Source organism: Equus przewalskii, chromosome 21, assembly GCF_037783145.1.
Source record: "Equus przewalskii isolate Varuska chromosome 21, EquPr2, whole genome shotgun sequence".
Classification (NCBI taxonomy): Eukaryota; Metazoa; Chordata; class Mammalia; order Perissodactyla; family Equidae; genus Equus; species Equus przewalskii.
Window position 1 is genome coordinate 10,907,490 of NC_091851.1, and position 20,754 is coordinate 10,928,243.

Here is a 20,754-nt window from a genome sequence, read left to right on the forward strand (position 1 = left end):
AAGTCCCCACTGCCCCCAATCTCAGCCCAGTCCAGGAGTACTGGTTCCAGGGGGATTGCTCAAAAACACTGGCCAGCAGAGCACTGTTGATTGAATCTTCAACTCTCCTCCCCGACTTAGTTTGGTAGGAGTGTTCTGGCCTCATTTTCTTAGGAAAATTTACACTAGCCCAATGCTTCTTGACTTGTGTGCTCTGATGACTTCACAGGGTCAGTTAGGTCTGGTCAACAAGAACAGTTGATATAATGAGGATGAAATAAAACGGATGGTGACTAATTTGTGAAGGAAGGAAATGGCACCTAGCATTTCACGCAAATATTATGGGAGCTAGCCGGTGGGCAGATGAGCCAGAGAACAGAGAAAGTAGGTCACAAAGAGCCAGGCCCCAAATATGTATTGCTCTGGATATTAGCATTTGGGGTCATCACATTCTTCCTCAGACCTGTTAAACACTTGGGGTGAACTTTGAAAGTGACAGGGTCCCAAATGCCCATTCACAGTAGAATGTGTAAGTAAAATGTATGCATAAATAGTCATAGACTGAAACACTGTGACACACTATGGATGAATTTCACAATGGTAATATTGAACAAAGGAAGCCAGATACAAAGAACATAAAACTTATCCTATGCATATAAAGTTCAAAAGCAGGCAAAAGTAAGCAATGCTGTTAGAAGTTAGGACAGTGGTGGCCTGGGGGGTGCTGGAGACTGAGAGGGGACCCTGCGGGGGCTTCTGGGCACCACCATGCTCTCTTTCTTGATCTGGGAGCTGCTTACCTGGTGTGTTCACTTTGTGGAAATTCCCCGAGCTGCTCTTCTATGATTTGTGCTCCCTTTTGTAGGTGTTACTTACATAGAGAACTTATGTAACTACCAAAAACACAAAAGAAAAGAAAATAGAAAGGGAATCTTGGAGAAATGGCAATTGGCAAGGTCAGAGATATTTCTTAAAGACACCAAGCTTCTCTGTTACTGCTCTGTTCTGAACAATAAAGGGTGCAGGGAAATACAGCATCTAAAAAGGCGTGCTCCACCTTGGGCACAGTATTTCCCTCTGGCTCAGTTTGCTCACCTGTAAAATGGGGAGCATTTGTGGTAAAAAGAGTTCTTTTCTCTCCTTTATTATTCCCTTCTTTCATTAGTCTTTTGTAGTACTCACTTGTATATTGTTTTCTTTTTTCTTTTTTAATTTTGTTTTTTTGAGGAAGATTAGCCCTGAGCTAACATCCCAATCCTCCTCTTTTTGCTGAGAAAGACTGGCCCTGAGCTAACCTCCGTGCCCATCTTCCTCTACTTTATATGTGGGACGCCTACCACAGCATGGCTTGCCAAGTGGTGCCATGTCCACGCTGGGGATCTGAACCTGTGAAACCCAGGCCGCCAAAGCGGAATGTGCAAACTTAACCACTGCACCACCAGGCGGGCCCCTTTAATTTTTTAAAAAAATTATTTTATTGAGGTCACATGGGTTTATAACATTGTGTAAATTTCAGGTGCATCTTCTCTTGAATGTTTCCCCGCAGGCCCAGCTCCTGTCTTCGTTAGTCCTAACCACACCTTCACCACCTTTTTAAGAATGTTTTCTCTGTGCCAGCCTTGTCCAAACATACCTCATGCATCATCTCAATCAATGCCTCCCAAAGCTCCTCACCAGATGGGTACAGCTATCATCACCCTCATTGTACAGATAAGAAAACGGAAGTTGAGAATTTTACCAAAGTCGCCTGGCTCATCAAGGGTGCATCAGGGGCTGACATGACTGTGAATCAGGCTGAGTGGCAGGGGCTAAAGCCAGTCACGCTGGACCAGCCGAGGTGAGATGGCAGCCTGTGTTGACTAAAGCCTCGAGGAAGAAGGTTAAGCCTCATCCAACCACCCCAGTGTAAAGAGAGTGGTCAGGATGCAGAGAGAGAACCTAGACCACTGGTTAGCAGCCTTTCCAAAGAGGCCCACCTTTGGGAGGGAGGGGATGGCCAGAGCTTTAGTCTTTTGAGTTTTAAAGCCATTTTCATCCACATAATCCCCTATTAAAATACAGCTGGTCTTGAGAATAGTGCCATCAGACCTGCCTGGCAGGAGCAGGGCACAAGGAGGGTCACAGGATTCAGCTTACTATTTTGATAGAAACATGGTCCAGGGCTACAGAGGCTAATAGGCGATAATGATGCCCTAGTGTCAAACCTCTCTCTGTCTCCTCTACCTGCAAAGCCTTTCCTTCCCTTATCAACATAGAAAACTCCTAGGCATCCTTTAAAACTCTGTTTAGATGTTGCCTTCTCTGTGAAGCCTTCCCTGATCTTCAGTGGAATTAGTCTCTCCTTGCTCTGCATTATGTCTGTACCTTGTACATATTTCTTTTATTGTATTCATATACATTATTAGACTTTTATTCATTTTTGTCCAGTTTCTGGCTAATAAAGGCACACGAAAAGTGACTGAACTGTAAGCTCAACTGCACAAAGGAGTAAATTATATTAGCCATGTTAACTTCTTCAAGTTCACTCATATCTACTAACAACCAAAAGAGTATCTGGCCCATTTCTGAAGATCCTCTGCCATCATTCTTGTCCAGGCTACCATCGTCACTCTCTCTTCTGTAATTTAAGTCTTAGCTTGAATATCACCCCCAGAGAGGGAGGACTGCCCTGATCATCTTATATAAGTAGTGTCCCTGCCCCCACAGTTCCCCTCCATCACGCTGCTTATTTCCTTTATAGTACTTGTCACAAGCCACAGTGATTCTATTTATGGGCTCACCAGAGTGTCAGCTCCCTGCAGCAGGGATTATGTCTGTTTTGTCTCTTCTGTGTTCTCAGCACTTAGCCCAGAGCCCAGCACATAGTAGGACCTCACTAAATACCCTCTGATCGAATGGATGGATGAATAGACGAATTCATGAATGAATAGACAAATGGGACTTCAAAGCCCAATAGGCATGGGCACAGTTAACTCATCCTACATCTCTGGAACCACATTTGGGTCCTGGGATGTGGTGGGATGAGGAGAAGCTCTGGCAGAGGCGGAGAAAGGTCTCCCTGGATCAGTTCCCTGGCTTGGCATCTGCTTGTGTGGTGACCCCAAGTCCTGGCATAACATGCCATGGCCCAGTGACCTGCCTCTGAGTGACATCATGAGCAGTGCCCGTCTCTTCCCTTTGCCCGGAGACAGAATGTAGAGACTGAGTTGACGGTACCAATGGTGACAGCCACCTGTGCATGACTGATTCACTGTTCAACACCCAGGGAGCAGCCCTGGTGGAGCGCCAGGGACAGCAGAGGTGTGGGAAGAAGGGGCAGAAAGGAGACTCAGAGGAGATGAAGTGTAGGTCCCCAGAATTCAATTCTGATTCTGCACATTTCCTGAAACTACCTGCTTCTCATCACTGTCAAATAAGATTCAAAGATTTTATACATATGCAATGGACAAATTCATTTATATATGTACATACGTATGTGTATATAATGGATATAAATATATACTTGTATATATAAAGAAATTTATAAGTATTTATATGTATATAGAAAAATACACACATATTTACATATATACATATGGATGTGTTTTAATTTTAATTTCTGTTTTAATTTTTAACTTAAAGATATCCTAAGTAGCCCATACTTTCCTAACCAGAAAAGCTGCTAATAATGCGGAGTTATCACTTTAACCTAGTTGTTCTCAAAGTGTGGTTCCCAAAATAGCAGCAACAGCAACATCTGGGAACTTGTTAAAAATGCTGATTCTCAGGTCCCATCGCCACCTGGCAGAGTCTCTGGGGTGGGGCCCAGCAGCCTGTGTTTTAACAAGCCCTCCCAGTGATTCCAACGCAGGTTAGCATCTGAGAACCTTGGCGCTAACCAGGAGAAGATGAGGAACAGCTGGCCGAGTAGCAGGTAGGAGCTACTATGCTGAGGGTCACCCCAGCAAAGGGAAAGATTCCCAGAAAATGAAGGCTCTCAGATGGTTGTTGTACTTTTATCTTGGGGAAATATAATCAGGTAAACAGCAAATGAGCCCCAAGGCATCCAGTCTGGCCTGGGGAGACTCTCTGAGCATCACCCACTCCTCAGGGATCCCCCCACAATGAGGACACTGTGAGAGGAAGGACAGAGCTCCTCCCCCTCCTAGGTCCTTGGGTGATGAAGCTGCTGCTGAGTCAAGTGACATTAGAGACCAATGCACAGGGTGAAAAGATAAAACCCTGAAGATAAAGGGTGAACTATAGGACTTGACTCACTTTGCCCTGGCATCAATATCGTCTAGCCTCGTCACTCTTGCTTAGGTAGCAAGCATCCCAAATGAGGCAGCAAAGGGTTTCTAACTGACTTCTCCCTCACTGCGTGTCTGTCTCTGAAGAAGCCATGAAAGTTCATGGAGAAGGACAGGCTTGCGTCCTGATTGGCTACTGGATAAACTTTTCTAGCTCAGAGGGCTGGCAGAAGATTAAACAAGGCCTGAGAGGGGGTCCTCAGGCAGGCCTATGAGAGAGGAGAAATTTTTCACCAGTATACGAGAGAAGTGGGAAGGATGAAGGTGAGAGACAGAGAAGAGAGCTGGACTCTTCTTTCAGGTGTCACCAAATGCCAAATGACTATTCGCATGGCTTGAAGATGGCTCCTCTGTAAACCTGAGAGCTCCCTGCTGGCCAAAGAGGCCCCCCACAGCAAACCCATCAGCAAGGATAAATCTGAGACTGTCCGACATCTAACTTGCAGTTTTCCAGGAGATTAAAACAGTGGCTCAATGAAGTTGAAGAAGCAAAATCTATTTGTATCCAGCATATACACAGCAGTCACCATCAAGTCGAATGGGGCTACTCCAGAAGGAAAAATCCCTGAGCAGCATTCATTCACCAACTCCTCTGCACACTTACTCCTTATTCTTCCAGGGAGCTCTTCTGGAAAACAGAAGCCTGGCAGAGGCATTCACACCTGGGTGTCTGAAGACAGAGTCAACTGCTTCCAGGAATCCAACCCAAGAAAATGCTCTCTTCAAACAAGCCACACAGCCCTCAACTGGAAAGCCATCAGAGTTTTGCTTTCCTCCAGCAAATTTATCCCTCCTTCCGTGAAAATGCCATTTGTTTGCTTCAGCTCTGACTCTGCTACTCACTCCCCACGTCTGCAGACAGAAAGACTGGATTTTGGATAGAGCCAAATCCATTTTTAACCGAAGCCCTGGATATTCAGTCACTAACAGCTCCAAATGCTCACCCTCCCCAGGCGTCTACAGAAAAAGCACGCAGGATGTAGAAAGTTCTCCAATATGGCATGTTATGCAAACTTATGAATGGCTTCTTTCAAAATCCTGACTTTTGAAAGCAGGCTCGAGAAGGTCAGAAGATAGAGTTTGTTACAAGTGGATTTGCTTGCTCTCTGACCAAAGGAAATAGTTTCTAGCTTTTCAAAAGAGAAGGAAAGCATCTTATGATCCCTCCCTCACGCATGCCACTGCTGGTTCTCTCGCTCCCTCGCGCCTCACTTTCTTTCATGCCAGATCATGATCTCAGGCTGAAGCCAACGAATGAAGATCCCCGGAATTCCTGCCCCCCTCCAAGCGGAATTGCTCCCATTCCAGGTCTTGAACAAAGATTCCACGACGCGTGTTTGATCTCTTCACGCTCCATTTTCATTAGTCTTTCACACTCTCCATCACTTGGAAAAATACAAACAGCATGGTTCAGTTTTAAGGTTAAGAACTGACAGTTTCCATAAACATTTTTACCATAAAAACTGACTTATCCACTGCCAGAATTCGATGTCTCTGGGAGGGGGGTGAGGTGGGATGAAGGCAAGGAGTGGGAAGTTCAAACCTTCAGCGTCAGAACAAGAAAACAAGTGCTGGGCCTTCAACTGCTGGGTGAAAGACACCCCGACGGTATTGTTGGCAAAGAATGGGGTTGATCCAGAATAAACTATCCAAATAAAGTATTACAGGAAGAGACAGGAATGGGTAGGGACAGCTGAGGAGCAGGGTAGCTCAGGTATAAATTTCTGACATATGGAAAATACAGAGCAATCAATGGTCCTAAGTTATGAGATTGCCAGGACATGAATATTAAAAGTAGTCTAAGAAGAGGTTATAAAATCATTCTGATGTTGTAAGTAGAGAGAAGCAGAGGGTAAAATAGATGGGGGCAAGAAAGACCCAGAACTTAAGCAACAGTCTACCCTAAGCCATCCCAAATACTTTAGAGCTGAAGCTACCTAATTACCCGAGACTCATTTTGATGGCATGTGGGCAGATGAGCTTCAGGACCTTTATTCATTTACTCATTCAACAGATAATTATGAGAGCTAATTACTCCATTCCAAGAGCCAGGAATGCAATGGTGAGGAGACAGACATGGCCCTTGCCCTTGTGGAGTTTACAGTCTCCAGCAGGGGTTTCCAAACTTTGTGGCTTGTTCTGATGCCCAGGTCAAACCCCAAACCATTTAAATCAGGATGTTGGGGGTAGGATCCAGGCACTAGTACTTTTTGAAGACCCCTAGGGGATTCCTATGTGCAGCAAAGTTTGGGAACCACGTGGGGTTCTGAACTGGGTTGCCATGATTGGCCTGATCAGCGAGCACCAAAGTCCTGGCCTTGGCTCCCCTTAACAGCTCCTGCTCTGCTTTTAGAAACTCTAGGTGCCCACAAGGGCTTCATCCTAATGTCTTCAGTACAAGGGCGAAATTCTCTGTAAACTTCATCCACTCTGAGCCCTTCTGAGGGAGTTTCCTGACTACAAGTACTGGCCACGTCCTCAAATGCTCGTAGGATGACCTTATTCCAAAGCCTGAATCAGGACACATTACCGGGCACCTAATCTAATCATGGTAAAGTATTTGAAACCCAGGCCATCCCAGAAACCCTAAGCCTCCTGGCTTTGATATCTACAAGGTCATTTCATAGCATGAATCCTGGGAGCAGACTCCAACAGGTTTAAATCACCTGATTCCTTTGTGAAGGTAGAAAAAGAGAACTTGCTTGATAAGCCCTCCTCTCCCTTGTTCTCTCTGAGCTTTTATATCTCATTCCCCTTCAAGCGATCAATGGAAATCCATTATAGACTTTCTTGGACCTACTCCTGGATTTTCATCAATTTAGAAAGGAAACATGACATTAATTCCTTTTCTGGAAGGCCCCAGGAATTTTCAGAAATGAGAATAAAAGAAAAGAGAAAGGAAAAAGGAGTCTTCTTTGAAGTTACAATGAACACGCCAGAAAAAAAAATAACCCAAAAATGATGGATCCTAAGAAGAATGTTCGGGAGAAGTACTTCCCCTGCTTCCCATTGTGCGTTCTTAAGGGTGAAGTGGTCCCCACTCAAACCACCAGAGCCTGCCAGTTGGCCAACCCAGCGGCATTCCACTACAGAGATTAAAACCAATTTTATGATTGTGGTGCAAATAATAAAGAGCCTGGCAGGGTTTCCTTCCAAAATGAAAGCTCATTTATTTTCCGAGGTGTATAATTTGGTTATAAATGTTTCCTTTGGGCCCAAACATCCCAGATTGGGTTTTTGCCTGGAACACATCACTGCTTTGCTGGAGAAGAATGGACTCCGTGTGGTCCCACCTCGTCCATCCACTCAGGGCATGGAGGGGTTCAAGTTGGCCCTGCTCTTGCTTCACATCTGGCGGCAGCAATCTGCTGGGCAGAACCAAAGATGGGGAGGCAGGAGGCGCTGAGCCTGGACTGGCTGCACCAACTCCCACGTCCTGGTCCATCTGTGAAACGGGCAGGCTCACCACCGGCCCTTGCTCATGCCGGTTTTGGTACCTCTCAGTGGTGGGGAGAGTGGAACAGCATTAGGAGCCCTGTTTCCTGTGAAACTTGGCTTTTCTTCCAGGTCTTTGTGTCCTTATATTATTTATCTTTTCAAAAATCATCCTAAAAAAATCCAGCCAGCAATGACTAATATTTGGGTAAAAGCAAAGCCAGGTTCTTTCCAGGGCTCATAGGCTGACCACACATGCTTGGGGCCAGAATTTAGCCCATGGTGTTTAGCCAATCTCACCCAAATATAAACAGCTTTTTCTCCTATACAAGCAGCTCAAGAAATAACAGGGCTTTCTACCATGTTCATGTTTATCAGCTCTCTTTCTTACATCAATACTTTTATCTTGTCTTCCATTTGCATCTCCATGTTAAATTCAAAGCCAGTGCTATGCTTTGTAGATAAAACTATATTCATTCCACCCTTCCCCACCCCTTCCCCCTAAACAGCTGATAATGCAGAACAGGGAAACATCTTGTGGGATCAAGAGAATGGCATCAAAGTCATCATGTGACATCCCTTCAGGATATCTGAAGTTGTTACTCAACACTGGGATTGGGGTGAAGAAGGAGGAAAGAGGTGGACGGAAAGGGGAAACAAAATTAGTGCAGTTCACCCGAGGAATACGAGAACACCGGTAGAAATTAGGGTATGGGACCTGGCTCAAAAGACGAAGTTCAATGGTCTCATTTTTTATGAAGTCACCCACTGCAAAACAATGAAGCTTGCTTTCGCTAAACCTGAGATTGACTCTGAAGCAGGAAGTGAGGCAAAATGTTACATTAAAAAATAGCTTCCTATGGAGTATAAGACATCTCACTGCTAAGATGAAGGGTCCACCAGCTTGTCAAAATTATATCAAATTTTCCAATTGATCATGGCCCCTCTGAGTGGGTTCACACACCAGCCACGCAGTTCACGCTCAGCTTTTGGATAACCACCTGCGGCTGGACAGCAGACCCTTAATTTGAGTGGAGCAACGAGAAATGTTCTTAAAGGAGAACGGAATGAAGAAATGCTAGAGAGAAAAGGTTTCTGACAATTCATGCACAAAGAAACACACTAATGTGAACTGGCAGCCACAGGCTCAGTTCTCCAAGTAGCCCAGCGGCTCTAGCTAATTCCTTCAGCACTTTTGGCTGCCGCCATCACCCACATAGCCCACCTGCAACTTGGAAAATCAGGTTCACACAGCATTTGGAAACCACAATACTGACACAGGACGAACAAGTCATAGAGGAAATTGTGACTTTCCCCAGTATCAGACCCACAAAAGCAAGGGATTCAGACCACACCTGTTGCACGAATGTCACTTTGGCACTGTGGTTAGAGGATTTTATTCTAGACACACATCACACTGAGATAAAAGCGAAGCCAAGATCCGACTTCTTTTTGAAAACCATAATTCTTTCCTGCTTCACTACCTTATGTCAATACCTCTGAGCCTCTGGGGCTATAAGTCACTTCCTGTCGTGGTCAAGTTTCATCTCCTTTATGAAGCTTTCAATACTTTTCACAGTTCCCAGGTGCGAACATGACTTGGCTGAAAGTCATTTTGAATTCAGAATATTGCCCACAGAGGTCTGGACAGTGATTTTGAGAAATAATTATCCTTTATGCCTAAGTCTCCCTTTTAAATTGCTCCTCCTCCCACACACGCAAACACTTAGACAGACACGGAGATACGTACACACATCTACAGACACATACACAGACACACACCACTTTCCTAACAGAAATACCTGTGGTTCCAGCCAAGGCATCTGGCAAAGGTGGCTCAGGTGACCAGAACTCTCTTGACCTGTACAGGCCACAAGCTGCATGATAACTTACTTCATCACATGGTCAGAAGTGAATTAGGGGACAGCAAGAGACAAGCAAAGTGACATTTCAAAACACGATGTTTCCTAATGCTGCTTTTTCAGGTAAGTTGAAAAGGTTAATGCACAGAAGAACAAGAAATTGCAGATCCAGGCTCTCCTCCTGCTCCTGACAGTCTTTTATTTATTTATTTTTAAAAATTTCTGATCTACTCCCTCCTTTGCCCTGGAATGGTTAAAAAAAAAAATCAAAGAGTAGAACATTTATTATAATGCAGGGGTTGTTGAGTGACTGTGAATCACTTCATTAAAAAATCAGGTCAAGTGAAGTGGGTTTACATTTAAAAGAAAAAAACCAGACATGAATGGAGAAGCCCAACTGGTCACTTCCTTCTTATAGGGCAGGGTGTATGACACCTTGGACTCAGGAATTGAGTCAGGGCTCTGCCACTGTCTGCTGTCAGAAAGCTGGTAAACTTTCTGGGTCTCAGTTTCCTCATCTATCAAATGAAAATAACAATATCTGCTCTGTCTCCCCCAGTGTAGCAAAGGCATTTTGGAAAGCGCAACACTCACCAACATAGCGACACGTGCTTTACTGAACACGTGCTATAAGTGAGGGGCCACACTACACGTGGGGGGGCGGGGGGAGGGGTTGTATAAAAGAGAAGCAAGCTGCTATTCCTGCTCTCAAGACCCGTACGTACTCTATTTCAGCAGGCAGACTAGGGACTAGGGATGTTTCATGCCCCCAGGTAATTATATATGAGGAAGAATGTAATCATCACTTAACGATGTACAATGCTATAGGGTTTAGAAATGAGCCCATTTCCACCTCAAGAGTTCACAACAAAGCTTTTGCAGCTTGTCCAGAATTTTTGTAGCTGGAGAGAGAGAGAAAGGCAGTTTTAGCCAAGGGAACGGACTGAGAAGAAAGGCAAAAGAGCATGAGGAAGGCACAAGGACTAGTCAGAGTCCAATTTGGCTGCAAATACAGCCTATAAAACAAAGGGCAAGAAAAGTTGATTGATTCCAGATATGCAGTTCCTCGATACCTGTTTTGAGGCAAGGAACAGGGGGAACTATTGGAAGTTCTTAAGCAGGGGAGGGCAACAATTTTTAAGAAGCTGAATCTGAGGATTATATGTTGAATGGACATGAGAAGAGAGACACTAGAATCAAAATTCAGGAGATCTAGGAAAGTGAGGACCCAGGTCGCCACACCAGAGAGTGAAGAATTGTCACCAATGGGATAAATAGGGATGGGTAAGTACCTACATACATGCAGAGGAGACTACGGTAGGCAGCTTCTGAAAGGGCCCTCAGTGGTCCCATCTCTGGAATTCACACCTTTGTGCAATCCCCTTCCTTTGAGTGTGGGATGGAGCAAGCAACTCACTTCTAACAAACAGAATAAGGCAAAAGTGATGAGCTGTCGCTGAGATTAGGTTACAAAAGACCGTGGATTTTCTTTCTGGCTTCACTTGCTTGTTTGCTCTGATGAAGCCAGCTGCCATATTTGAGCTGCCCCATGAAGAGGCCCACATGGCAAGGAGCTTTGGGTCCCCTCCAGCTAACAGCCTGTGAGAAACGGAATCTTGCCAATAATCAAGCGAGTGAACCTGGAAGCCAGTTCTCCTCCAGCCATGCCTTGAGAAGACTGCGATCTTGTCTGATAAACTCCATTGCAGCCTGTGAGAGACCCTGGACCGGAGGTGCCCAGGTGAGCTGTGCCTGAATTCCTGATCCAAGGAAATTCTAAAATAATAAAATTCTGTTTTTTAAGCTGCTGGATTTTAGAACAAGAGATAACTAACACAGGGAGGAAGATACTGAACTGACATGGAGATGGTGGGGGACAAATGCTCTTTGAGATTAAAATCCCAGACTCATGGCCCAACGTGGTGCCTACTCTTTTTTTCTAGGCTTTGTGGATTTCAGAAACTTTTCGTAAAAGAAACCTCTCCCCTACCCATTTCTTTCACTGTTTCCTAAAGCTGATTAAAGAAATACGACTTGATTTTCAATTTCGAGCGACTCAGGGGGGGATTCCAATTGAATACCGGCAGGAAATTAATGCCATACACACCAGGCAAGGCAGATGCTTCTGAATCTGACACATAGGTGAAACACACCTTTCCTTTTTACACATCTTACCTCTTTTGATTTCGCATTGGTAGTTTGTCTTTAGGAGCCTAGGAAGGGGGAAATCTCCCCTCAACATAAAATGACTCACCCCACAAACACATTAGCAGCACCAAAATACTGGAGTGACAGTTAACAGGAAACTTGGCCAAGGAATTTTTAAAAAACCACATTATCTCTTCTGTTATGTTTGAAGTATGGAGGTATCTAGCAAAGCTAATACCATTCCTGTGAAGTGTGGAATAAACCTCCATGCTAAACCTTTTAAATATGTTTTATATGAAACGTGATTACTTGTCAATAAATTCTTTTCACTGGTCTTCTTGCTGTGAGAAAAACAAATTACAAAACTGTCCGACCACGTAACCTGTAGGACTTGACGTGTAATGTCCAAATAAGTAACCACACAGTTTTTGGTTGGGTTTTTCATATGACATCTTCCACAGTAGTGGGAAACCGAGCCTCTGTCCTTGAGCTTCATACCTCCGTGAGACTGGTGGTCACCTAGCGGTGAGGACTGCCAGCGCAAACCAGCCAGAGATGAACTCTCCTGAACTGAGTCTCCCGCTCCTGTAGACCTTTCAGCCATTGAAAGTGCAAGAAGACTTCTGTATTTAGTCCAAGATTGAGGCAAATTTTCTCTGTGCTTGAGTTTACCTTGTCCGTCTGTGAGTGAAGGAGAAGACAGCAAAGCACTCTGGGTTCATCTGTAAGTGTTACCATTCTAAACTGCTAACGGGCTCTCTCTCTCACCTGTGGATGGATCAGCACCTCCTCCATTGCAGCTTGGGTAATAGATGAACAGGCCCTTCTGCAAATACCATGAGCATTGAGGCTTATCTCCATTCCACTAAAGCAAACACATTATCTGGATAATTGAGAAAGTAAGTCCATCTTCCCTTCAAATATCTATCTCAGGGAAATTGTGTACCTGCTACTTTAACCGCAGAAATACTGTGAACCTTTAAGTCCTGTATTCCCTATCAAATGAGTTATAACAATCCTTCCACAAACTATATTTTGCTGATTAGTATCTGCAAATAAATATTCACACTGCAAATAGATGCTTAGAAGTGATGAATATGGCTTGAAATTCTTGGCATGCTTAATTTCGTCCCTGAGTTTTGGCACTTGGGAAGGACTAAGTTTTTTCTTGACTCATGTCTTGCATTCTGAGAAGGGATGGGCTGCATGGCAGTTAATGGCATTCAGGTGGTCAGTCATTGCTCACACAATAAGAGACTCTTAGAGATGAGGCAGGAAGAAGACAAATTGCTGAGAGCACAGGCCCAAGTGGGCTACACAGAAGTGCACACACAGAGTCCTGAAAGCATGAGCTGCACTGAGTAACAAAGCAGAGGGGGCTGGCTGTCCTCTGAAAATATGTGCCCTGCTCCAAAGTGGAGGCAGCTCCCCAGCCAGGGAATGCATTTCCCAGCCCCCTTGCATCAAGGTATGATCGATACGAGCAGAAGTGATATGTGTCCCTTCTAGGCTGGGATTGTTAAGAGGACATCAGAGCCTCCACCAGCCTGGGTCCCCGAATGACTGCATGGAACTGAGCACTAAGAAAGCTGAGGGTGACAGAAGTTAAATGTTGTGCCCAAGGTCACAGCCAGTTAGTGGCAGACTGGGGACTCAAAGTCACATCTTCTGACTCTCAGGGAAACAGCTCTTTCTGACAATGGAAAAGGAACTTTTGCTCCTTGCCACAGAGGTCATAGTGATTGAAAGCGTAGGCTCTGGGATCCAGACAGCCAAGATTCAAATCCTGCCTCTACCTCTACTAACTGTGTGACTTGGACAAGTTACTTAACCTTATTTTGTAAAATAGGGATAATAATAGTGCTTACCCTGTGGTGTTGTTTTGAGGATTAAACACATTAATATTAGTCAAATCCTTAGAACAGTGTTTGTCTCATAGTGAGTGCCGTGTAAGTGTTTGACAAAAACAGGTAGGTCAAATCAAGTGAGATCCGTGGAACTACCAGCTTCCACCACTCCACACATGAACACTAAGAGAGCTGATGCCTCAGGCTATGGCTGCCAACCCCACGTTGTGAGGCCTAAGTAACCCCTACCCCTCACCTGATGCCTTTATGCCAACCCAATTAATCATAGAAATGAGACCCCAGAGGCCACCATGGCACTGGGCAAAGGGTGTCACCTCCATTCAAGAGAAGCTCAAGACCATTCCCATCATGGTTGCTCTAGCTGCCTTCAGAGATCTTCCATGCCCATAGGCTGTCCACCCCACACTGCTCTGAACATCTCTTAATCAGACACAACCTGTCCCCTTCCACCCTCCCAAACCCTTCTCCTACTGGACTTTCTAGGACTTTCACTCCATGACAAGCAAACTCCTCTCATTTTCAACCTCTTCTCTGAATATCCCTTCAATCTCCTCCTGGTTGCTATAGCTACTTCCATTTCTTCCCCTTCTTCCTGAAAAACAAAAACAAAAGTAAACAAACAAACCCTGCTCCTTTCAGGATGATGGGTGTCCAACTTCTACATGGAGCTTCTGGTCATTCTCCCTCATTCACTGAAAATTTAAGCTTCTGGTTCAGTCTTCCTCACCAACTTCTGTTATCCTAATTGAGTGACTTCTATCCATGTAGATGGCCTTCCCAGCTCCTTGACCTCCTCACCACCACCAACCTTTTCCTCCACTGCGCTTCAGCTACCCTCTGTCCTAGACCTTTTGTTAGAAAATCTTCTACACAAGGACACTTCCTGTCCTGTTATCTCATTTCCCCAGTTTTCAAACTCATTGAGATCTCCAGTCCACTATCACTTTCTCACCACCCTTCAGCTTTCCCTTCCTTTTACTTTTCTTCTTATTCAGCCCATGTTGCCTTATTATAACCATTCCTTTGCAACTCCCCTCAACTCTCCTTGCTTCTTTCTCTCCCTCTGATCTATTTCACTGGCAAAACCTCAGTTCTGGTTGAGTTCTATGATCCAACTTCTCTAGATTGGTAGCCAAGCAGATGGGTGATGGGAAAAATAAAAACTTGCTCCATTTTAGATTCATATTCTCAAACCTCAGATGAATACTCAGCACTGTTCCAGAATCAACTGCCTTTTCCTCACAACCTCGCCTTCTCCTGTATCCAAGAGGGCTATTTCACATCTTCTCTCTTCAAATCTTCTACTCTTCTCCATTGTCCTCACTGCATATTTCACTGAAGGAACAGGAGTCATCCATCGGATGGTACCTCTTATGTTCCCACAACTATATCCACACTGCCATCTGCATAGCTCACCTTCTTCCTCTTCCCAACTACGACATGGAACAATCATCTCTGCTTCCATCAAAGGCCCTTTCCCACACTTAGGCTCTTGTCTTCTTGAGGAATTTACTCTTCAGTCCTCCTCTCTCAATCTGGGATCATCAATTTCTCCCTTTCTACTGGCTCAGTCTTATCAACCTGGAAGGAGTAGCATGGTTTTGGGCAAGTCCTTTCATTTCTCTGGGTTTGGGATTCCTCATCTATGAAATGAAAAGTTGGGGCTCAGTTTTCCAAGTTTCTTTCCAACAACAAAATTCTAGGATTTGGTGAGTGTCTACAACCTGCCTTTTAAGCAGAGCACCTCATGATGCTCGCAGGGTAGTGGAGAGGTTAGAAGCCTGCTTCAACCCAGTGTGAAGGGTAGTGACCATGCCTACAGCCATGGGCAGTGACTCCTGTGTACATGAGCACCTGTCATGCACCTGTGTATCCTGATGACACAAAAGGCACTCCACTTAGATCGTCGGGACCAAGACAAAGAACCTCCCAGGGGCACTGCCATAGCAAATCTCCTGCAGCATCTACCTTTCCTTGCATCTCAAAGGGGAGCCTGCAGACAGTCCCCTGATTTTGCTCCAGGCTGAACACTTGAGATTTTGTGGGTGCTGAGTTTTCCTATTAAAGGGAGTCCATGTAGCCTGCAGACAGCTCCTGCCATCCAGGCAGGCTCCATCTCACTGGCAGGTTTCCAACATGCCTCTATTTACATCACATCCTATGTGGCAGGAAAAACTCCAGCCAAAGGAACAACGGACACATACAGGGACCCTCAAAGTAAAGTAAATTGAGTTAATGGTTCGAGCAATCTTGGACAATCATTCAGAGACCCAGAGAAAACAAGTAGCCTCCTTAATTAGAGGGTAGCTCTTGGAAGCTATGATTCTGTCTCTTTGTTTTCCTCTCTGTTCGCATCCCTGTCCTTCATTCACATTAGGAAGCTGCTCTTCTTGGCCCCATGGTACACAATTCTTCCATTATCTGGGGCCACATCATTCTGTAGTTGAGTTTGTTGGGTCTGTCAGGCCCACTTCCCTTCTCTTCTTCTCTCCTTTCCCCATTTATCAGCAAATTTAAAGCCAAGAACAGTGATGTTCATTTTTGGGTTATCCCAGAGCTTAGCATTGGTCCTAGGCCTTGGAGAATAAGCAGTGAAAGAACCATGTGGGGCACGAAACTGAATTGGACTGAGCTTCAGAGTACTGAAGCCAGCGGGGTGAACTTGGAACAGAAAAGCTGTCTGCCACAGGTACCTTCTGAAGAGCCCAACTCATTGTTTCCACCTGCTTCTCGACATATAGAGTCATTCTCCTTGGGATTCCACCGCCTCTCCAAATATTTCTAGTTTCTTCCAGTCCATGCTTATTCTCATTTATAGGTGAGATTGATCTCATTTCATAGGTGTTTTCTGAACTGAGTGTTTTGCCTCCATCAAAATCTCAGCAGGACAATCACAGTCGTTTCACGTGGGAGGTGTGTCTTCCTGAACGTGTCAGTGAAGACAGCAGAAAGGACAGGATCTATTCAGTAGTCAGCCTTTTCCCAGCAAAGCGTGGAGTGTGGAACCTTTTTGAGAGTAATGGATTAAACAGAAGTGGAAGCTACAAGCCAGGATGGCTTGGCCATTCCTGAAAATGTTTTATCCCCTGTGGGCTGATTCACTGCTGTAATAAGTGACTGCATATTGAAAGGATCATTCTGGATTGTTCGGTTTTGAGCAGGCTGTTAATTTTGATTGCAGATGCCTCCTCCTCCACCACCTGGGTCAGACTCCCAGTTAAGCCCAAGATGTCCTTTATGTTATAAGTAATTTTACTTGTATACTGCAGAACTGTTTTCCCTCTCAGAAAAGTAATAAGTTTCTTCATTTTCTGATACTCATAAAAACGACTCTGTTCTTTCCTCACCCAGTTCTAGTATCTATAAATGCTAATAACTCCCTGAGATTTCCAGGGCTGTGTGAAGGAATGCTGTGGATTCCACGTGGATATTGGGGAAATGCATATAAATGATCCAGGAGCTTAGTTTGCCCTCTGTCCTCAATAAGTGCTTACTCCACAAAGGGCAACTCCAAATAAGTTAATGAGTAATGCGATATGAACTTTGCTATTTTGCCTGACTTCAGTGAAGTGGCTCTCTGGTTGGAAGTAGATTGCCTCTCATTAATGACTTTCCCAAGATCTTGCAGGGCCTAGGGAGAGGATTGGAGCATGAAAATATAACTCAGTTAGTCCAAAAAAGTCAGCCTGTTGAATAGAAGGCTCTCAGAGCACTGGCTAGACTTTTAGGAGTGTTTGGGACATGTAACCACCGTGATGGAATGCTCATCTCACAGCGCTCTCAAAGGTATTCTTTTTTTCAAAATTTTAAGTTATTGCTTCTCTTTATTGTACACGATGTCCTATAAAGAAGATATATGTCCACAATTGAGCTTTGAAAGAGGACCATGGGGCCAGTTCCATTTAAAGGGAATGAAGTCAAGCAGTAAATTTGCTGGTCACTCTTTTCATATGGACTGTATCTTAGCCAGCAGTTGGCCTTTGATGTCGTAACAATAGCACTGGGCCACGGAGGCACAGGAGGATCCCCGCAACACTGAAAGTGGTCCATATGCATTAAAACCGGGAGACCAGTCTGCAGGGTAGCACACATCAGGGAGCACAGAGAGGGGGCTGCGGGGCTGCGGGTTGCCTTTCCCAGTGAAAAACGGCCATTTCTTCTTCACTATCTACCCTGCTTCCTGCATTCTTCACTGTATTTTTAATTGAAGTATGATATACATACGGAAAAATGCACATATATAACTATACAGCTCAGCGGGATTTCGCAAACTGAACATACCTGTGTAACCAACACTCAGATCAAGATACAGAACGTTACTAGAGCCCAAGATGGTCCCTTTGAATTCCCTTCTAGTTACTTCCTTGACAAGGGTAACCAGCGTCCTCTCTTCCAACAGCATAGATTAGTTTTTCCTGGTTATGAACTTTACATAAACAGAATTATCTGGCATGTACTCATTTGTGCCTGGCTTCTTTCACTCAACATTACATATGTAAAGTTGTACATGTTGTGTATAGTTGTCGCTTGCTCATTCCCAGCGTGGACACTTACCGTTATTATTATCCATTCTATTGTTGATGTGCATTTCTGCCATTTCCAGTTTGGGGTTATTTTTTTTTCCTCTTCTCCTGAAAGCCCCCCAGTACATAGTTGTATATTCTAGTTGTAGGTCCTTCTGGCTCTGCTATGTGGGATGCCACCTCAGCATGGCTTGATGCTTGGTGCTAGGTCCATGCCCAGGATCTGAATTGGTGAAACCCCGGGCCACCAAAGCCAAGAGTGTGAACTTAACCACTTGGCCACAGGCCCTGCCCCTTGGAGCTATTTTAAATAGTGCTTCTATCAGCATTCTTTTTCAGGTCTTTGAGTGCATTAATAACACATTTCTGTTGGGTATAAACCCAGGGTGGGATTGCTGAGTCAGAGAGTATGTATATATTCTGTTTTAGTAGTTACTTTGGAAAAATGATTTTTCAAAGTGTTTATATCAGTTCACATTTCCAATAGGTGTTCCACATTCTCATCAACACTTGGTATCTTCAGTTTTTTTAAAAAAAAATTTTATTTTGCCAGTCTGGTGGGATAATATAGTGATTTCACGTTTTTAGTGTTCACATAATTATTTTAAAAGTTATTTTTTCCTTTCCATTTTAGTTGTGTAGCCAGTGTTTTAGTCAGTGCTCAGTTCTGTGACAATCACCAAATTAATAGGCTATTAAGACAGTTGAAATGAGACTGGTCCTTACTCATCATCTGGGGTGCGAAGGAAGAAGAGAGAGGGCACTGTAGAGCATACCTGAAGTTGAGTCACAGCCTATCGAAAACGATACAGAAGATAAAATTCACTGGGGATGCAACGCAGTCAGGGACTTAGGAAGTATAACAGAAAAAGATCTGGAACCAGAGTAGCCCACAAGCTGATTAGATATTACCAATGTAATGCCATAACTAAAAAAAAGGAAATATGATGCCACTCTCAACTATGGGAAACATCTTCAAAACTCTGATCACTTGTTCCTAGGAAGATGACCTCGAGGAGATGGACTGTGTGACACACTGAGGAAAGGGAAAATCTGATTAGTCACAAAGAAGAGATTCTTCTGGCCAGCAAGAATAATTAAAAAGCAGGATATACAACTCACAGAGCTTGCAGAACTCCTGTCTCCAACCATGTCCTGTGTCTCTTGTTACGACTGGGAAAGGAAGGTAGGAAAGGGTGCCCCTCTGTCAGGGAAAGCGGCTGCAGGCTTAAATTGTTAAAGATCTGTGAGTGATGAATAACATATTTGCAGGCACAGCTCCATCCCTACCATGGAGCACATGATATTTAAGCAGAGAAACTGCACAACGGAGACCATTCAGAAGGAAGACGGAAAGAGATTGACGTGCACGTCTTGACTCAGAAACAATCTTTGGTGGGTGGAATCCTGTGCCGGCAGTGCAATCCAGGGCTTTTTCCAGCACTCACTTCTCAGAGGCAGGTGCCTTTGGGCCTCACCCTTCTCCTCGGCCCAACTCTGGCCCAGAGTCAGGCTGAGCAACTCCACAACAAACTCCTAGGTGATGGCTGGGTCCCACTGGAAATGTGCAGCATATCCATCTGGTATCTGCTTCCCGGGACATGGCTGCATGGCGGGCGGGGTAGGCAGGAGACTGTTTAAGCAGGAGGCCAGCTGCTTCCCCAGTCTCTTCTCTTGAGCTCCCGCTGCTCTTTCCTTTCCTTCTTCCACATGAGAAAAGCAGCCAAGAACAGCCTTTTCAGAAGCATGAGGCAGAATTGTGTGTCAGCCACATGGAGCCAGCCTGCACTGCATCAGTTCTGTGAAGTTTCCCTCCACATGAGGGACTCAGAACACACAGATGCCAAACGCTGATTTCCTGACATTGCTCCGCCTCAGTTTCTTCAACTGCAAAATGGAGATAATCCCCATTGGACTGTTACGAGAATTAAAGGAGTAAATACATATAAAGTCCTTACAGCAGTGCCTGGCTCAGAATAAATGCCCAATGATAGCTTTGGTATCAGCATCATCATCCTCATCAGTTTCGAAAATTAAGTTCAAAAAATAGTAGAATTATCCCACTGGGATGTCTATTCTTAGCTAAGGAAAATAAAATGCAGAGAGTTGAAGCAACTCTCCCAAGGTCACACAGCTGTGTAATACCAACACCCATGAGTTAAACCATTCCTATGCACCAAGGACAGTCCTTACATCACACAAACTTCCTGTGATGTAGCTATTACTATCCCACTTTACTCAACAGGACACAGAAGCACAGAGAAGTGTGAGACTGTTGTCTAAGGGCACACACGAAAGTGAGAAGCAGAAGTGGAATTGACACAAATCCAAAGCCCATGCCTTGGGACTTTTTGCTGACAGGATGCCAACAGCCGTGATCAAAGCTGTGATCCAAGTGTGCTTGTGCATCTGGGCTTGTCTTTGTCTTTCTGCACTTTTTTATCCCCATGAGATAAATGTGTGGCAGGTAGCCTGCTGGTTGCAGAAGAATGGGAAATGCACGGAAGAAACCCAGACCTAACCCACAGCTTGGAGCCAAGCCAGTCTAGATCTGCTGATCCCACAGCTGACCAGAGCATGAGAATACATGCTTACTGTTGCAGGCCACTGACTTTTGGGGTAGTTTGTTGTGCAGCCTAACTGGTCAGTC

At 44.7% G+C, this 20,754-nt stretch overlaps 1 protein-coding gene across 2 annotated transcripts in view; it reads right to left on the reverse strand.

Moving 5' to 3' along the window:
• The window catches only part of ISM1 (isthmin 1), a 71,740-nt gene that overhangs the window by 39,712 nt on the left and 11,274 nt on the right, over positions 1–20,754 (reverse strand). Inside the window, exon 1 of one of the 2 annotated variants that reach the window (XM_070588812.1) lies at positions 19,227–19,991. The exons of the other annotated variant lie outside the window; for it this stretch is intronic. Within the exon in view, the coding sequence (XP_070444913.1) occupies positions 19,227–19,256 (30 nt within the window). The 5' untranslated portion in view covers positions 19,257–19,991. Of the gene's footprint in view, positions 1–19,226; positions 19,992–20,754 lie in introns of those variants that run through there. 2 annotated transcript variants of the gene reach the window in all.